This window comes from Bombus pascuorum, chromosome 8, assembly GCF_905332965.1.
Source record: "Bombus pascuorum chromosome 8, iyBomPasc1.1, whole genome shotgun sequence".
Lineage (NCBI taxonomy): Eukaryota > Metazoa > Arthropoda > Insecta > Hymenoptera > Apidae > Bombus > Bombus pascuorum.
Genome location: NC_083495.1, coordinates 1717128 through 1735931, shown reverse-complemented (window position 1 = coordinate 1735931; position 18804 = coordinate 1717128). Strand labels below are relative to the sequence as shown.

The 18804-nt window shown below is 43.7% G+C and overlaps 1 protein-coding gene across 2 annotated transcripts; it reads left to right on the top strand.

Moving 5' to 3' along the window:
• The first annotated feature begins 707 nt into the window (after positions 1–707).
• Positions 708–18612, top strand: LOC132910192 (agrin). 2 transcript variants are annotated; one of them, XM_060965755.1, is made up of 9 exons: positions 708–1094; positions 14981–15097; positions 15399–15708; positions 15832–15975; positions 16108–16278; positions 16369–16533; positions 16724–16846; positions 17174–17350; positions 17492–18612. In XM_060965755.1, exons 1-9 carry the CDS (start codon positions 1040–1042, stop codon positions 17721–17723), a joined length of 1494 nt encoding a protein of 497 aa, XP_060821738.1. In that variant the 5' UTR covers positions 708–1039; the 3' UTR covers positions 17724–18612. The 2 variants fall into 2 exon arrangements, with proteins under 2 accessions (XP_060821738.1, XP_060821739.1); XM_060965756.1 differs by lacking the exon at positions 708–1094 and adding an exon at positions 14675–14695.
• Positions 18613–18804: the final 192 nt, after the last annotated feature.

Below are 18804 nucleotides of genomic sequence, written 5' to 3'. Positions count from 1 at the left end.
TCTTCGTGGTGAGTGCAATTCTTGTGCACCTGCACGTGAAATTAGTGGTTAGAATGTAAGTAGGAAAGGAGATTAATGTCGCTGTCGGTAACAAGAAAATTCCCCATAATCGTTCGATTAGAAAGTGCACCCGCTAAAATGTAAATGAACAACTGCATTGCCAGAATGGCGTCTTCATCGGCAAGCCAAGAACATTCTATACTTTTAATCATCTAACTTTCTCAGTCAGGTGCCACGCTAAATTTCCAGTCATTTCCTCTGATTCAGTCTTTTATTCTCGATAGGTTGATTTCGAAAAAGGAATTTGTATTCCTACTATCTTGCGGTATAATATCTCTGTAACTACTCTCCTTGTTCTAGATTCGTATCCGTGACCGAATATAAAACCATGCTTTGATACTGATGGTTTGTGGCGAATAAGGGTGAACGAGCACATCCGACGTCAGAAAGGTAGAGGGCCGTTTCTTGCGGATGAAGAAGAAGAAGAAGTCGAAGAAGAAGACTAAGATATCTGATAGTGGAGGAGGAAGAGTTGGCCTAGAAACGGCGGTTCTCCGATCTCCGATCTGTTGGCGGATTTTCAGGCTTCTTCCCGTCGTTCCACCTCGTCCAGTTACCCCTCCTCCATTTGACTGGCCGTCGTCGACGATGATGGTAATGGTAAATGGCCCATGGAGAGGCTCTCCAGTCCGCGCCTCCAGTGGAAACGGGAGCACGCCACGTGAAAGTAGGAAGGGGAGGCTATAGCCGGACCGACGTCGCTTCGTGCGCTTCAGTCGTTCGTGGACCTCGAAGGACGATAGAGGTCGAAGAGGGCACTTCCTCCTCTCCTTCCTCACGGCGCCACCACCATCACCTTCTCTACCATCTTTCCGCGCCTTCAGCCTTATCCTTCTTAACCGGTGGCGAGAGCACGAACGTCGTCTACGCACAATAAGATAATCGTTCGCAGCCGTCCGCCTACTAAAATTGACTTATAACGACGTCGTTGATACACGACCGTGGCAAACGTCCGAACGGATCGTCAACAGTACGAAGGATGCATCGTCACATCTCCCTCCTCGTTGGGATCATCTTGCTGTGTTGCCTCCAAGGTCGGTATCGCTTTTAACCTCTGCACTAGAATCGACCGATCGTGTTCCACTCTGGTGAAAGTCGCAACAGGTCAACCTGTCTTTACGTTCAGACATTCCTCTCTTTGTCCTCTGCTTTCCTTCTTTCTCTCTTCGTCCATTATGTTCGTCGTTATGTTCCCTCTCATTTTTTTTCACCATAAAGCTATTTCAGTGATTATGGTATTCTAGCCGAGAAATTGATCGATAATTCGTTCCCGTCTATTGCGAGTTGTTTTAACGGTTTTACGGTTGACTAATTGAGAAATTAATGAACTCCACACGATACACGAACAGACGGGTCCATTCAATATTCCGTGTAAAGCAGTCAGCCGTCCGATGGAGAGTAAAAGCATGCCCGGCAATTCCTATTGGATGCATAATTGTGATCGATATTGCGTTAAAATAATTCGTCTAAAGAAATATTAATATTACGAGATACGGTTACACGTGAACTTGAATTCCTAATTTCCGTTTTCGTTTTCCAATGTATTTCCCCTGCGTTCGACTTTTAGCTCATACCTATCCCGACAGGTAGATAGGTATATCATATATAGCCGAGAGAATCGTAATTGGTCGAACGTGTTGCGTTTGAATAGGAATTGATCCTATTAAATTGGGTCAGTTAAGCAGGAACAGCAAAATTCAAGCTTGCAAACAGCGTCGCGGCGTCAATGTGTTTCTTTTTAAAGAGCGGTACTCATGTTCCTATATCGACATTTAAAGCCTATCTCTTTTTCTCTTTTTCTCGGCAAATAGCTTTGGTCAGAACACCCATTGAATTCTTGGCAGGAGGGAGCCAGTATCTCTCTATGGCCAAGTGCGATGCTCTTTCAACCGGAGAAAAAAAAGAACCATTGGTTTTTCGTTTTAATCTCCAGCACGCTCGCAGTCTCGTGCACGAGTCAACTCACAGGGGCGAGTTCCTTCCTCTTCCTTTCTCACTGATTTTATGTATACACTCTACGGTTGTTCGAGCGTATACCAGTGTTACTAAACTAGTGTAATTAATTGTAGCATTTTATATCTTACTTTATCAACGACTAAGTCATCCACGTTTATTTAGTGATTTTAGTCTATCGAGTGATTTTTAATTAATTTACCAGAGGAAATAGCAGGAACCGGCTATCTCTGCCAAAATAATATTCCCACAAGATCTTCTGGATGGGAATATCATACAGTTTTACGCGAAAAACCTTCATCGAATAGTCTCGCTTTATCTTTAATCTCTATTATCTTCTCTTTTAAGTACGAGGATGCATATCCATTGCCATTAGGAGTAGGCTAATTTTATTACGTACCTTACGGTTAGTCTGCTGCGAATACGTAAAGGGTTCTGTAGAGACCAAGTCGAGTGTTCGACCAGGCACATATAACTCGTAAAACAACGTTAGCCGGGCGGACTCGTCTAATTAAGTATGCTAATCGTCTAAAAAACTCGCTCGTATCAACGACCCTGAAAATTCTACGGAACGAAGCATAAGGAAAGAAGTTGTCTTTTATAGCCCACCTTGTGGCTTAACTTGTACAAATTATGAGACTGCATCCGATTAACGATAATACCATGTATATTTGTCGCTTGTAATAATAACAATAAGAACTAGATAGTGCGAAGAAACTAGCAGCGCCAACGTTATGTAGTTTCACTAGCTCGTTAACTCTTTCAGCATGGTATTCTAATAAATATCATTATGTTTTTAACGAGATTGCGTGTTAAAAGAAATTACAAGTGGGAAAATTGATTCGAACGTTTAAACGTTTATCATTTCTTTTTCAATGTCCCGTAGAACTTCCCTTCCAAAATTTAATCACGGTTGTAATTTCATGACTTTAATATGTCTATGTGTAGTAGATACTGTATGATGGTCTGTAGCAGGTAAATGGAGCCCGTTGCGTGAGCAAACATACGTAAGGGAAAATGAGCCGAAGTGTAATAACAGATGTCAAAAGAATAACAGGATTTATGCCCTTTTTTACGAAACAGAAGGCATCACCACAGAAATGCTCTTTTTTGAGATTTTTACCCTGCCATTAAGGCATAAGAAATACGATAATAATCTGCGGTCCTCAAAAGAAGATTTCGTGTATTTCAAGTTTCTTCTTTGTCTCTTGAAATTTCGTTTCGGATATGTTTTTCCTCCTCGAAATCTCGTTTCCTCTCGTCATTTCTTTTACGTTCAACGAGAAGAGATATTTCTCTCGATGTCAGACCGTATCTAAGGAATCTTTCCCCCTGTGATCGAATATCGCAGTAAACAATATAAATTCCTCGGTGAGTGGTCCAGGAAGGATACGAGCAAATTTGTTCGACTCGATATCCAAGGAAGAATGCATGCTTTGAAGTTGTAAACGTTTTATTATTGAAAACCGTGAAACGTTTAGCCGATTGGTTTGCATTGAAAATAATTTGAAAGCGTCTGAATAGCCGCGAGACGTTTTAATAAAAGATGATCCCTTAAAAGCGTTACGGTTTCGGTTCATTGACTTTTCAACGTGTTCAAATCCTCGTGACCCGGTTCCTCGTTATCCGTTCCTCGGGAAACTGTTACAGATTAAATTTTCATTCGTATATAATTTTCGCAAATGAAATTACTTGGACACAGAAAGAAAAGGATAGTAAAAAAAAGTGATGTTCACTGGCTTGTATTCTGTTGGTCCATCGTTCCATCGACTATGAAACGTGTTTTCACGCTTGGAAGGCTTTCGCGTTTACCCGAAGGGAAAAAGGGCATGTCGCTTCTCCAGTCAATTTCATATTTATTAATACGAGGATTAACAACCACCTGATGATCATGAATAAGCAAAGATGAACCGGGTATGAGAAACATTATTCGTCAAATAGTAACGGTTGCGTATTCGGCTTGATCTAATTCGATCGTTCAAATCGTTGATAATTAATTCATTGCACGAATAGTGCTGAATAATTGCGATCAATTACCATGCTAGGTTTGAACGTAACTGTCAGAAAAGCGGAAAACATTGAGCGCGTGCTAATTAACGTTGTTCTGTAATTATATGTATAACGAACGATTACCGATTCAAACATCCTGTTCAGCGGTATCCAAAGGAAACTCAATTACCTTTGCACGCATTGAAATCGTTTGTAATTAAAAGAAAAAAAGGTAAGAAACGAGCTCAAAGAAAAAGTGTACAAACTCTGTAGAGAAATGGATCGTCTCACGGTCGTTGATGACCACGCCTACGCTCCGTACGAAACACCAAGTTTTTATGTTACGCGTCCTTCGACTTGAACTGTAATTTCTTTCTTTGAAGATCGGCCAGCCTTTTACCGTTATTCGAAAATGCTTAGAAAATATTTGTACGGCCTGGTTCTGTGACACCAAAACTGGGCAATGGCTGCATTTCACGTCGCTAGACAGAGATCTTATGCTACACCTCCAATTTCGACCAATTTCTCTCTTCTTTTTTCCACATTGTAAATAATTCCGATAGAATACATCGTAAAATCGTCGGGTTTAAAATATCTCTGAACGAATTATCGTGATACAAGGGTCGGAACTTAAATTCACGAAAAATTCTTGCCGCGTAATAGCTTATAGTTGTAACTGTGGTTCAAAAGTCGAACAGACTGCTAAGTAAACGGTGCTGGAGAGATGCGTAAGTACGATTTTATGCTAAGTGGAAAGTCGTCCGGGCGCAGGTTATGTACCATCGGTTGGAAGCACGCAGCAGAGATACTATCGAAACAGTTTCCTCGTCGTATGTGGACGGTATTTGCACACCGTGCAGCTCCTAAGAAACGTAAATTATTCATTAAACCCGCGAACGAAACGTAGTCACGTTCTCGTTTGTCTAGCGTCAATTTTTCGTCTTAGTGCTGGTTGAGAGCCAGCAAGGAATCTCCTTCATTCGGTTTTCATTCAGGATGTTCTCCTCGATGCCACAGTGAAACGTGTATTAAAACACTTTCGCGGCGGCGGATCGCACCTTTCACTAGAAATTAGATTAAACGGCGCAACTACTTCCACGTATCTCTTTCAAGAGCATGTGTTTTTCTTTTTCACCTACATTGAGCACGTACGCGCTATTTCGTTCGTACAATGAGGCCCCGTGCCGCGTTTAATGGAACGTATCGGGGAATCTAGTACATCTAGCATTTGAATTAGATTGGTACCAGCAGGCCACGCTATTCTTTTCATTCGACTTTTGTGTATCGTGCTCATCTTTCATCGTCATCATGACCGCTGCGATATTTATTCAGAGCTTTCATCCGTTCTCTACTTTTTACTAATCGCGTTACAGGTAAATTAATTGAATAAGAGAAAGGTGTTGGTCTGTGCCAGGCGTATAGCGTGCCAGGATAAAAATAATGAAAGAAAGAGGTACAGTAGATCATTGGATAAAACGAAAGCATAAATATCGTTCTACTTTGGACATGAATTAGCATTATGGTAAAGAATGCATACGTGATTTCACGATTTCACGACAATAGTATTTAGTTGTTTGTGATTAAACGCGATCGTTTATACCGACAATTACGCCTACCTACTACCTCACAGAGTTTGAGATTTCATTTGGATTTGACAGTTTGAACGTTAATTGATCGCGGAAAACGGTAAACGATACGCGAGTAGATGATGCCATTCCGCAACTGCCCGCTGTTTCGCGTTATTGCATCGTTAATCATCTTTATGAAATCGTTACGATAGATCACTATCTGCCGAACAGATTCCACTGTCGGTTCGAGCTGTTCGGTGAAAAATGGGAAGTCATCGTTTTAATCGTCGGTTCGGCAAATGAACCTTTGGATGGTTTTGCTCTTGTTCTCGAGTCTAGCTTGTTCTTCTCGTGATTAGATTCTCGCGGGGATGTAGGAGGTCGTTAAGGATCGGACGACGATCGATCAAAGTTGAATAGAGCTTGCGAGTCAACCTTGAACGTCTCTGGAGCGCAATGTGATCTTTGATTCCGCGGAATTGTGCTCTGTTCGATCGATAAACCAAACCAGTCGGTTGTCCTTTCGGGAACGACACCGTTACCGTAGCTCGATTCATCCGCCGATGCTTGACTTACTTCGCTGACCTGAAGACCCAGTGAACGTGTACTCGTGAATTTCAAACTCGTGTGTCGTCCATTCCCAATTCTTCATCCTCGACGGTCTAGTTGGCTGTTCATGTTACAACATTCCGAGACAGAATTGGCTTGTTGTCTAGCGTCAAACGCATTCCTCGACTTTAGCATTGAAATTCTTGGTTCGATTAAGGAAACTAGTCTGATCATTACGGCTGACATTAGAAGAAAGAGAGAGAGAGAGAAAAAGAGAGGGTAGATTAAGGTTGGCGTTAAGAATTAGCATAGCGTTCCTTCACGATCTTCCACTAGTTTACAACTGATCTGAACACCGTGGACGAGAGCTGTATCAAGTTGTAAGCCGAAGTAATGGTAACCGGTAATGATATGCGCATAAAAGATTTCGTGTATACTTGCGGGAAAGTACTCGCTGAATGTGCGGTATTTACGCCCATGTGGCAACGAAATGCTCGTCACGTTCTTTCGATGTCAGCTGACTTTGAACGAATGTCCGCGTTAAAACCTGAAGATTCCTTGAGCTATCGGACCTTTTATTAGTGTCTTTCCGCGCGATGGCGAACGGTCGAGCTTGTTCACCGACGTCAACAATCGATTTGTAGTCGAGGAAGATACAACGAAGAAGGATCGAACGAAAAATACGATTGGACAAACGAGAAATACGAGGATACCGTCATAGTAAAGAAGATTATGGTAGTTGCAATTGGACAGGCGCAGAAATAAGATCCCCGTTTAACTTCCTCATACCGACTTCTCCTTTATTCTTCCACATATTTTCATCATCCAGCCGTAAAACGCAGGATTTAATATTTCGATACGGCTGTAGCGAGACAGGATAGTTTTTCAGGCTGCCAATGTCCTCCAAGGAATCTGTTACAGGGATCGTATTAACGCGTTTCATTTGGCAATACCGTAACCGCACATTAACCATAACGAGAAGGCAAGGAGAAACAAGAACTCGTTAAAGCTTATCTATTTATTTTCAATACTATTGGAACATGTCTATCTATAGCTGTCGGTTTCACGCTCTACTTTTCTGGTTTCCACGTATCTAATGATTTCTCCGGATTTATTAGCAAAAAAGCAGCGGAGCTATGACGTGTTTCCTCATTTACGCGGCAAGAAATCACGCAAATGAGAAAGCCACGAGAGAGGAATGGAAAACGACCAGAGACGATCCTGATTCCGGGCGATTATCGATCGCGTTTACTCGGTTGTTCCGCCAATAATAGTGCCAAGATCGTCCGTAGTCATTTTCACGATCGAGGGTTGTGAAACCCTGGCCTAGACTTAAGTAGGTATGGAGGTAAGGTCGAGGTCACTTTCATGGCTCCTTCCTGTGGATGAACCACACGGGGATCGGTGTAAATTAATGGCCGCATGGTAGGTTAAAAGCTTTCGCTTCACTTGTAAGTATCAATGGAGCATCAACATCCCTGTCGGTCGATTAATTTTTCTCATTCAACCAATTTAGGTCCCAGTTAAGCCATATTCAACCGGTTGCGTTAAATCACATTCTACTCTTCTAGTAAAAGAGAAAATGAATAGCAGTTTAGATTTGTAGCACGATTTTCGATTTAGCTATGATTCAAGAGTAAGTAGAATCGGGGTCGCTTTCGATGTGCATCTTACGCGGTAAAACAGTTGTTAGCTCGTTCAACGAACACTGATTCAAACTCTCCGAGCTATCAATAGTATACTGCTAATTAAGGGTCGAGGTCGTTCTCGTTAAACGTGAAACGTTTATACCGCAATGAAACTCTTGGCTGATAGGCTGATTCTCCTAGACGTGTTTACATCCTATCGGTTAGATTACAAACATATGCAAGATACAAGATTAGTAAATCGATATTGATTAGTGAATCAAAATTGCCAGATAATGACTTTAGTGTTCGAAAATTTATCTATCCTCCAACAAAAGGCGAATAAGGCAGTGACCATATTTCTCAGATTTTTATGGATCCTATCCGCGGTAGTGCTATTAGGCCTAACACGGCGCGTAAAAGTGAAATTTACTTATCTAAAACCGTGTTTCCTGAATATACTATAATATCATCGATCATTCTGTCGATACTTTTAACGAAACCCACGTAGTTAATTCATAATATCCGGAAGGGAAGATTTTTCAAACTCTAAAAAGTTGAATGATTGGCTCGTGCGTCGTAGCTGAGAGGAAAGTCTACCTTCGTCGATAATTACCCTTTCTCTGAGATGCAGTGATGCGTTTCTTCTTAATCATTCAATATTCCGTCCTTCTTACCTCGTTTTACTCTAATTATCTTTAATATGCAATATCCTTAAACGTGAACGCGCAAGTACGCTTGCTGTACACTTCTCACGCGGTCCCGTTCCCCTCTGGTACCCGCTATTCAATGAAAACTCTGCCAACCACCAGGCCCAAGGAAATCTCAAATTACATACGAAGGTTTATGCTTGCGACCACTAGATGAAACATCCTTATGGGATTTCAAAGGCTTTTACTACCTCCACGCGGATATTCAGCTAAAATGATGCACGCTTTTAGACGTCGTAACTCATGCTCCCCGTGGCGCGAAATCGATCGTACGAATTGTCGGTAATGCATTCGCCACGTACGCCACGGAATTCCCATTCCGTGGAGATTTTATAGCGACAACTTTGACGAACCCGTAAAAGAACCGGCCTGGAATTCTTTATTCTCAGCAGGATAACGTTATGCACGAATCGCGCGTCTTCCTATTCCCGTTATCCAAATCTACGTGAAAAACGTAGACTCGTGTACATAAGTGTGTATCTCCGGCTGATGAAGACAGAGTCGAAAAAGTACAATTGGCTGGCGGCATGGTCTTGTTCCTTACAGTTTCCTGATAGTTTGAATTTGACGAATAATCATCGTGCTCCACGTGTATATATTCATTTATGGCTGTGCAGAAGTATCATTTGCATTAGCGGTTTAGTGACGGTGCGGCGACGATCCACTCGAATGTTATTCAGAGCATCGACTAATATTTAAAGGATTCGTGGCAGCGAGCAGCTATTCCACGGTAACCGAGGTGTTAATACGAACTCGAGTCTAGCTGGCAACACATGTCAGACGAGGGTATTGGAATCCGACGAGTATCCATTTATATCATCGTTTTTATTTTATTTTGACGGCCGATAACGCGTACAAGTCTCGAGGACATCATACCGGTAGTCTGTAATGGTACTCGACGACACGAGCATCGAGGTGCAATTTCTGAAAAGATAAAACTGAACACGAAAATGATGTTCGATCCAGCACGCAATGTGCGGAAGAGAAAGGTAGGAAATCGCAGCACGCGACGCAACAGACGATTGAAATTTCAGCCGATCGCTGATCGAATCGAGGCAGGCACCATCGCAATTTTTCGTTCCGTATCGAACAGAGAGGTATGCGTACGCTTTGGAATTTTCACGCGGTGCGAGAAGAGCGGAGCGCGACGAAAAAGCGCGCGGGCGACCGTGAAAAAAAAGTGGACATGTTCGCGGAGTAGGTTGGACCGTATATACACAGCAACATGTACGATGGATCGAAGGTTCCTCCGATGTAACGGATCGGCGTGAGCGAACGGTCGCGAGTGCACACGCGTTCACGTGCACGCTCGTGGGAGATCGAGCCGATCTGGGAGGTAGTTTTTCGCCCCAGTACTCCACTTACCACTCGCCACTTAAACCGAACACGACGATTTATGGAACGCAACTCGTTTGTCGTGTTCCTTCATGAACAGCGACACACATACTACCGTTTTTGCCGGTTGCTAGGGCCACGCGCTTCCTGAGTTCTCTTCATCGGGATGCCCCGCATTAACGTAATTTTGATAACACCGTATCGTTTGATTTCTTGCTTTGTCACTTTTTACGTCACTCCAGACGATCGATGAATGGAACGCTTTACTTTATTGTGATTGGTACGGCTACTTTATTACTATTAGTATTTCCAACATGGTTTGCCGATCGTTTAAATTGTAAACGTCCTACGATTCCTAACGGCGAAGGTAATAAACGAGGATCTGAACAACACGGTTCAAGATTCAATTCCAGACCGCAAAATACACCTCTACCCTAGCGTTTGAAAATATCCTACGTTTTAATTAATCGTTTGCGGTCTCTTTCAAAATACAAGTGCTTCGTAAATACAGTTATAGCAGAAGCTATATCGCCTAAACCGGTACTCCCTGATTAGCATTTATGAGCATTGTTTCGGCAAAAATCTAGCCGGGAGAATCGTAGCCACCGTCTTCCCCGTAACAGACGTAGCCGTGATGCGTCGAGCCACCAACCACACGCGAAACCTGTTTTGATTAGCAGCTGTCAGCTAACTCATAATTAGCCGTTTCTCTGCTTGAAATATTTGGCGTGATACTGTGCATGTCTGTAATTCCGAGTATCTAAAACCAAACTGACGGATGAAATTATTTCATAATTTTAATGCGAAATACCTGTCCGATTTATCGAGGAATTATACCGTGAAGCGAAGCTTGATTCGTCCTTATCAATATCTTCGAACAGTCGCTAAAACAGGCGATAAATCATCCGATTGCGACAACGCGACTTCGTCTTTTCCTGCGAATCGCGTTTGAACTGGTTCTTTACAACGTTATCGAAACAATGGCGTTGCTAGGCAGAAAATAAGATCGTTTCACTGCAATACGGAAGTCGCGACGATACAGACCGTCGTTAACGTCAGATTTTTTCGACACGGAAACACGGTCGATCAAAGATAAAGTATGGAACAATGATACCAGTTGTCGCGATACTTCGCAAACCTTTGCCGTGATAGTTCTGACAATATCCTCGTTCCTGATGCAACGTCTAACGTCCTAATAATTTCACCATTTCCGATCTCGATTTCGGAACAATCGACGCAAACGACGGATCGCGGTTTAATTACATCGACTCGTGTGCTCCATAACAGAAATAGAAGCTGGTTAATGCAATGCAGCGCGGATGTGTTACGAGACAATCCTAAGAGGAAGACGAGATCGTTTCACGGTGATAAGGAGGGCCGGCTACGTCGAGAAGATCGACCGAAGGTATACGTTCGAGAGGAGGTTGTACGAGAAACGAGCTGAGAGCTGAGCCTGGAATCACGGAACACGAACGACCTTACCGTGATTGTGACGCTATCGATTGAGAATGATTTACACGGTCGTTTCTTTCGTCCTAGCCGAGATACCGTCCCGCGCACGCGATCATACGCATACAGATCTCACGGACAAGATCCTTGTTAGAATTAATGGATTACTATTCATGTCTGTCCCATCGTTACCGGGTGCTACTTCGTATGTACCGAGACGATCGTAAGATACTGATTTATTGGAATTTTATAGTCTTATCGATCATTGCCGCTTAACAGGTATAGGTTTGAAAATGATTCGACGATAAACTGAAAGGATTCTGTATAGTTCGGCAGTGGAAGGATTGTCAGTTATTCGAGTTTAAGGGGAAAAAGCGAGAACTCGCGCACGCTCAATTTAGATAATTAATCGGTCACGAGCACACACCACAATTTGTCAGGCGCTTGAATGTGTCGTTTGTTAAAATTCGTAGGAACTTGCGAATACATTTGAGTGTTGATTCCGGCTTCCGCAGAAACATCGTTCCCAGTATTCGCCGATTTATCAACAGGCTGTATATAGCTATAATAATATGATGGCCGTTGTAACATTAATTAAATCGAACGCGAGTTGATTGGTTCGCGTAGATTTTGTGGAACGTTCGTTTCTCGTTTTCGCTCCGTCGCGGTCGCGGCATCGTCGTACGTGCATTCTTCCTCGCGCTCTTTCGAATATATCTTGTTCCCAGGCGGAAGATGAGTTTCCATACGGTTTGATTTGCGCGTAGTAACCTACCTCAGACTTAATTGACACCTGCGACGTAAGATTCGCGAGAGGCGTTCACATTTGTAAACGAATCATGGCCCGTTTAATTATCTAAGCTAGAATCAAAAGGTCTGTCATGCAAGCCAATCGTCCGAGTGCGCTTCCAACCGCAACGTCCATCCAGTTCATCTAACCTACCGTTTTTCTGGCCGTGTCTCCAGAAGTAGCGACTAGGAAACAAGAACAAAAGCCGCAGTCCCGTACATTGTTCGTTTTATTTATGAGCCACGGCTTATTCGTATCAAATCGTTCCGGTTCGTTAAACAGATCCTTATTTCTCTGTTATCGATCTTCGAGAGCGGGATGCGAGCTGGCCGTGTTCCTCTGCCGGCTTCTCGTTTCGTGGACAAAAATCCAAGGAGCAGCATCCACCCGGTCGGCATGCATCCTTGCCGTGGTTCACCGACCCGCATATTTCTCCCTCCCCCTCCCCTCCCGCTCTTTCCCTGTCACACTCTTTCCTTCCTTTCCCCCTCACAGTCTCTCTTTTCCCCTCGATCCTTTCTCCTTTCCTTCGTCTCTTTCCGTTGCTCTCATTCCCTCTCGTTGGAGCAAGTGGCGGGCATCCACTGTACACCATACTCCGCATGCATGCACGCGCTAGCTCGTGCGACCCGTACATCTTCCACAGGGATATAATTCGATCTGCATTGTTCACCAATCGCCCCCTGACCAGACTGGTCGCTCCTCTATTGGCATAATTGATTCACTTAATCGCGTTCGTGGGAGTGACGGACACCTCCTTCAGCCGCCCATCAACGCCGCTAATCACACGTCCATTTGACCAACCGACGTCCGCTCCAACGAAGAATCTCATTCTCTTCTTCTCCTCTGCTCTTTCGTCTGCTCTCTCTCGACTACTTCGGTCGTTTTCTTTCTTCGTCTTCACGCTCACGTTCTTCCCGTTCTTCCACTTGACGAGCTTTTGTGCCTTCTTCTGCTTGTTATCGTACGCACGAGGATTATAATAGTTTTTCTCGTAATCTACGTTTTCTTGCCTCCGTTCCACCGACATGGGCTTTTCTCTGCCTCGCGTGCGGCTCCGTTAATCAATGCCGACAATTTTATGCGACGCGATTCGGACCCATGAAATCTATGGTATCCGGCAGTCTGGCTTCTCCTTTGAAATCTTTAACGATCTACGTTGCCAACCTGTGTCTCGTATGGTTCAAGGGGCTCTAAAACGTTCTATACTTCAGGAGAGATCGTGCACACCTTTCTCTCTCTCTCTCTCTCTTTATCTTAACGGAAATTCAATTTAGACATCGTCGCGGCGCGTACGTACGCGTTTCGCAACCGAGCTACATTAACCGATATCGTTCGATCGATAAATCGTAATCGTCGTAATTATGGAGAGCATACGCTCGTAAAACTCGCATCATGCTTATCTCTGGCCGTATTCGGTTATTAACGTGCTTTGGCTCCCCGCGAAGCAGGAAGGAGTGTAACTCGATTATTACACGGAAAAAGGGTATAATATCGGCGATGTTCGCGGCGTCTTTGTGAGATACGGTGGCCGAGAGCAGGAAGAGCCACGGTCCCCTATATTACAATGCATATCGGCACTATCTCGTTCACTTTGTGAATTCGAGCGCAGATTCTCGGATTCAGCAAGCTACGAATTACCGTCGCAGGCGAACGGGATATCGGACCGTTCGCCCTGATCGCGCGCGATTCCAGCAAATTGTATCCCGAGGAGAGTCTAACTCGATCGTTACGCGAAAGGAGCCGTCCTAGCCATTGCGATCCCTCCAAAAAAATCTTTACGAGCTCGAACGGATCCCGTCCGTCGTTCTTTCTCTGGCGTGGCGCACAGCAGTACGAAGCGTATGCGCGCGCGATGCGTGACCGCGATCGTAGATAAATTATCGAGTTGCGAGAACAGAGAACGAATCGTCCATTAAGCTCGTATTGTTCACTTGACATTCCAGTAACGACTAGAACGTACCGGTCTTGCAGAGATCTCTTAGGATCGTATGTATTTTTGCACTCTCGTACGTGGCAGCGTTTTCCGTGCACATTGCATATGTTATCTCGGGCTAGAGAGAGGCAACCAGGCGAATCTTATATCTCAAAAAGTTATTCCGTGCGTCTGCCGATTAGTCACGTGATCGAGCTGCGTTTAAATTATTCTCTGGTTACGTTTAACTGTCCACTTTATCGGCATCGATGTAACTGCTCCTCGCGTCTTCTCCTCGTGTCGGTTATCTTTAACTGTACACCTCGATTTTATAATTTGTTACATATTATGCGAGCCGGTGTAGAACGACCGCAGTAAATCCCGTGTGCTGTTGACCCGGCGATCACTGGACCGAAACCAAGCCAGCGGACCCGGTGCAGTAGAGATATCTGTGCGGAGGGTCAGCAGGAAGCAATTAAAGTTTCGACAGAATCTCTGGGTTTAACGTTACCATTACACGTGGTTGCTACAAAAAAAGATTACAGGACGATCCAGAAGGATCGAGAGACGAGCGCGGTCTATTCGCTTCTTCCTTTCCGGTTTGCTCGATTATTTTTAACTCGACCTTTCACGCTCCGGGATGAACACGCTCCACGCGCAGATCCGCAGAACGCGGTTTTTCGATGCGAAGCATCGTCGGTGCAGAAACGATCTAGGCTCCAATTACCAACGTTTCCTTTGATTCTTCGCAGGTATTTATCTTCTGCCAGTCACTTTCTTTCTTGGGCTTGCGCGTTCACCTTTCCATTGTAATTATGCCATTATGGCTAACGCTTACCGCTGGTTTAATAAAGAAGACCTTATACGTCTTGATGGCTCGCTATAAACCCAAGTAACAGTAAATGGCATTTCGTTTTACGATACCGTGTTGTACTTGGTCACGAAAGGAGTAGCTGCACTTGTTACTTTCTTTTCCCGAGAGATCGATCAAATGCTAACGAGGTCTTTCACGGTCTCTTGTACTAATTTCTGCACAGATTTCGTGACCGGCGCCTGTCCCCGAATATGTCCGCCAAGCGGAGAGCCAGTCTGCGGTAGCGACGGAGTGATCTACGCGTCCCAGTGTGAAATGCGGAAGAAGATGTGTGGAAAAGGTAAGGGGCCCCTTTTAACTGCGTAATAATTATGATTAGAAGATGCGTACGTGCGGTGAGGCATCGTCAGCGATTATCCAGTTGGTTTACAACGTCCGTCGAAGGGATGCATCGTCGAGCAGCATCGAGACACTTGGTTCGTTCCCTCGTTTCGCGTGCTGAACGACCTTAAATACTACTCCCCGGATGCCATTAACGATAATCTGTTAAGAGTAAACGCGGTACATTTCGCGCATCCGATGCAACCGATCGGTTGCGCGGCTGGGGGCCGGTAATTATCGGTACTTTACAAATTGCATAGGCGTGACCGTGGCCACGGAGAAGACCGCTTGTCTAAGATCGTCCGGTAGCAAGTGCGAGCATCGTTGCCCCGGCGATCAGGATCCGGTATGTGGCACGGACGGCCGCACGTATCTCAACAAGTGCATGCTCAGAGTCGAAATCTGTCGAGTCGGCATCGAGCTGTCCCACTTGGGCCCCTGCAACAACATCTCCGCACACAGGGAGAACTGCCCGGTCTCCTGTGACTTTGCACCACTCGACGGTCCGATCTGTGGAAGCGATGGCAATGTCTACAAGTCTACATGCCAAATGAAGTTGCTCACCTGTGGGTACGTGCTTTTGTATAGGTGTCGGAACGACGCTCGACTTTGTTCCGGTTATTGCTGAATAGAATACGCACAACATTCCATGATTTTGTTCGATTGAGTGGTTACATTGTTACTCGACCATAGGCAAGGCGTAGTACGTACGAACAAGAAGCACTGTCAAACCACGAGACATTGTCGTGAATCGTGTTGGCGCGGTGCCAAGCCAGCCTGTGGTAGCGATGGAATTCTCTACTCGAATACCTGTAAAATGCGAGCAAAGAACTGCGGGTAAGGAGCACATCCTTGAAAAAGTCCTCGATCGGAGGCAGGCGCGCGCGACTTCTCGCCACGCTGTGAATGACTAGCGAACTTGTTCGCTTTTTATACGTCACCAGACTCACCACGATATCAATCGTTTAGCAAACACGTGTTCGAAGTGCCGATGTCGTACTGCGTATCGCTGGAACGGACGTCCGGTGGCCAATCGAACGCCTGCCCTTTGGATTGCAAAAGCGAGCCGGAAGTTCCGACCTGCGGATCAGACGGAAGCATATACAAGAACGAATGTGAAATGCAAATGCTTAATTGCGGGTTAGTTTCTTTTACGTGTGTTCAAAATATTCTCATTGATCATTTATAATTTCGCCATTTAATTTTGATGATTGTTGTTTTATTTTGTAGACAAGCAAGAAGAAAGGTGACAGTGGTAGACTTTGAAAAGTGTCGAGCTCGTTTGACCAAGTGCATGAAACAACAGCAAAGATGTGGGAACGAGGTGGATCCAGTTTGCGGAAGCGACGCCAACACATATCCGAATCAATGCCACTTGAACGTGGCGGTCTGCTTGTAAGTTCGCATTCCAGGGATATACTATTCGAATGCGTATTCGAAGAGAATTGAATGGATAAACGACGCGTGATTAACATAACGAGAAGCAGTTGCTGCTAAATGTTTCGCATTACGCGCATTAGTTACATCAGTCATTAGTAATGGCTCGATCAGTTGTTCGATTCCTGACGTTACCGTTGCTTTTCAGAAAGGGTATTCAATTGGCTCACGTCGGAGAGTGCACGACCTTGAAGGAGACCGAACAGTGCCCCGAAGATTGCAGCGAGGTACCTGAGGAACCAGTTTGTGGAAGCGATGGCAACGTTTACCGGTGATTAAGAACGTTATTTGGATTCCCGGACGTTCAGGGCTGAGAGTTTTAGGGACGTGTGAATCACGAATCGCTGCTAGTTACAAAGAATAGACATTTTTTTAACCGTGGTCATTCGCATTGAAAAATTCATCCTTTCGATAGATCTTTTTCTTTTCTTTTCAGCCATTAAGCTTTTTGTTTACGCCATTGATAAACATTTTTAACAATACTTATCATTCAGTTCAAGCAATTATTTCCTAGAATTATCGCGGCACTCGACGTCCCTAATTCCTCAGAGAAATCTATGTCTACAAATGCGTCATACGTGTATTCATATGCGTTCAGATCCCTTTGCCATCTGCAGCGTGAGACATGCGGTCAGAGGGTAGTTCAAGTTCCAGCACAGCATTGTCGCACTACTGCGCTCTGCAACCAGATCTGTAGTGGAGAGCGGCAATTTGTTTGTGGTTCCGACAACAAGCTTTATCGTAACGAATGCGAAATGAAGAGGGACAATTGCGGGTAAGCGCTTAATAATTGTGTTTGAAATTATACCTCTTCCTTGAACTTCGACAATCGCTTGGATAGCTCGATTTTGGATAGCTACAAAATTGTCTTGAAACCAATGACGATCTATTTTTTCTCATATAATACCTTCTTCAGGAAACACGTGTACGTGGTGCCCATGAAGAGATGCGTGCAAGGTTTCTTGTTCCGTGGCTGCCAAAAGATCTGTCCACCCTACTACGATCCTGTTTGCGGTACCGACGGCATGACCTACAGCAATGAATGTTTTTTGGAAATTGAAAACTGTCGCAGTCGAAGCATAGTTACAAAGAAATACCATGGAGTGTGCGGGCAACCGACTGAAGAACCTAAGAATTATTTGTATTAACCTGATCAAATTCTATCTTTATGAAAATGTGTTTTTAAAAAAGTATTTTTTCAAAAAATGTCGATTTCAAGACGACTCGTAAATTATTATAAGAAATGATCGAATCATATTCTTTCAAGTAGGAACACGATCTTCCCGTAAGGTACTCTTATAACGACCGAACGATTTAATCGAAAAAAAGTATCGATTTTTGCACTTCGATCGTATATTTTTACACTTTGTTCGTCTTGAAGTCAAATTCGACAAATTTCTTGAATATTTACGGAATTTTGATACGATGTGTCCGCTTTCTGAAGGAAAAATATTTCGAGAAACGAGTATCCCGTTAATTGTATACCTAACTCGACTTATGATAACGGACAAGATTCTTATTATCAATTCCGTAATCGATCATATCGAGACTAGTAAATCCACTCAAATGAATTCTCGTATTCGTCATTCTCGATTTTCGATCGCTAATCATTCGATCGATTGGACCAAGACTGCAGTTTATAGCCAACAGCCACTATTCGCGGTACGTGCTTGGCATTTTTATCGATCATACATGAACGCTAACGACCACGTTGATTACCAAGTATCTATATTTATTTCGCATTCTTCCTGTTCTTGGATTGAAAACGATATAATGTGGCATTCTTGCGTGATGCGATATTACGAATTTCGTGCTGGATCGATCGTGCGTTTGTGTAACCCTTTCGCATCTTCGCATATTTCTCGCCGGTAAACTCATGTCTTATTTATTGTAGTATTATTATTGATTATCGTATCATCCTTGCATCATTCTGTTTATCGCTACTGCTACGGTAACACGAATAGTTCCAAAACGTATCCTTATTCTAATTGTAAGAAAATATTTAGCTATATTATATGTATATCTCTCTCTTTCTGACATGTGATGTTCATACTATAATTATTCTTCTCATCGTACCTTTTTATTTATTATCAAACATGCGACAATCCTTTTTGTATCGATACTAACCATACATGCTTCAAATGTCAATAATAAACTATATACGTATATTTTAAGGTAAAAACTGATTCAATTATTGGACATTCTTTGTTATCGTCTTGAGTCTCGAAA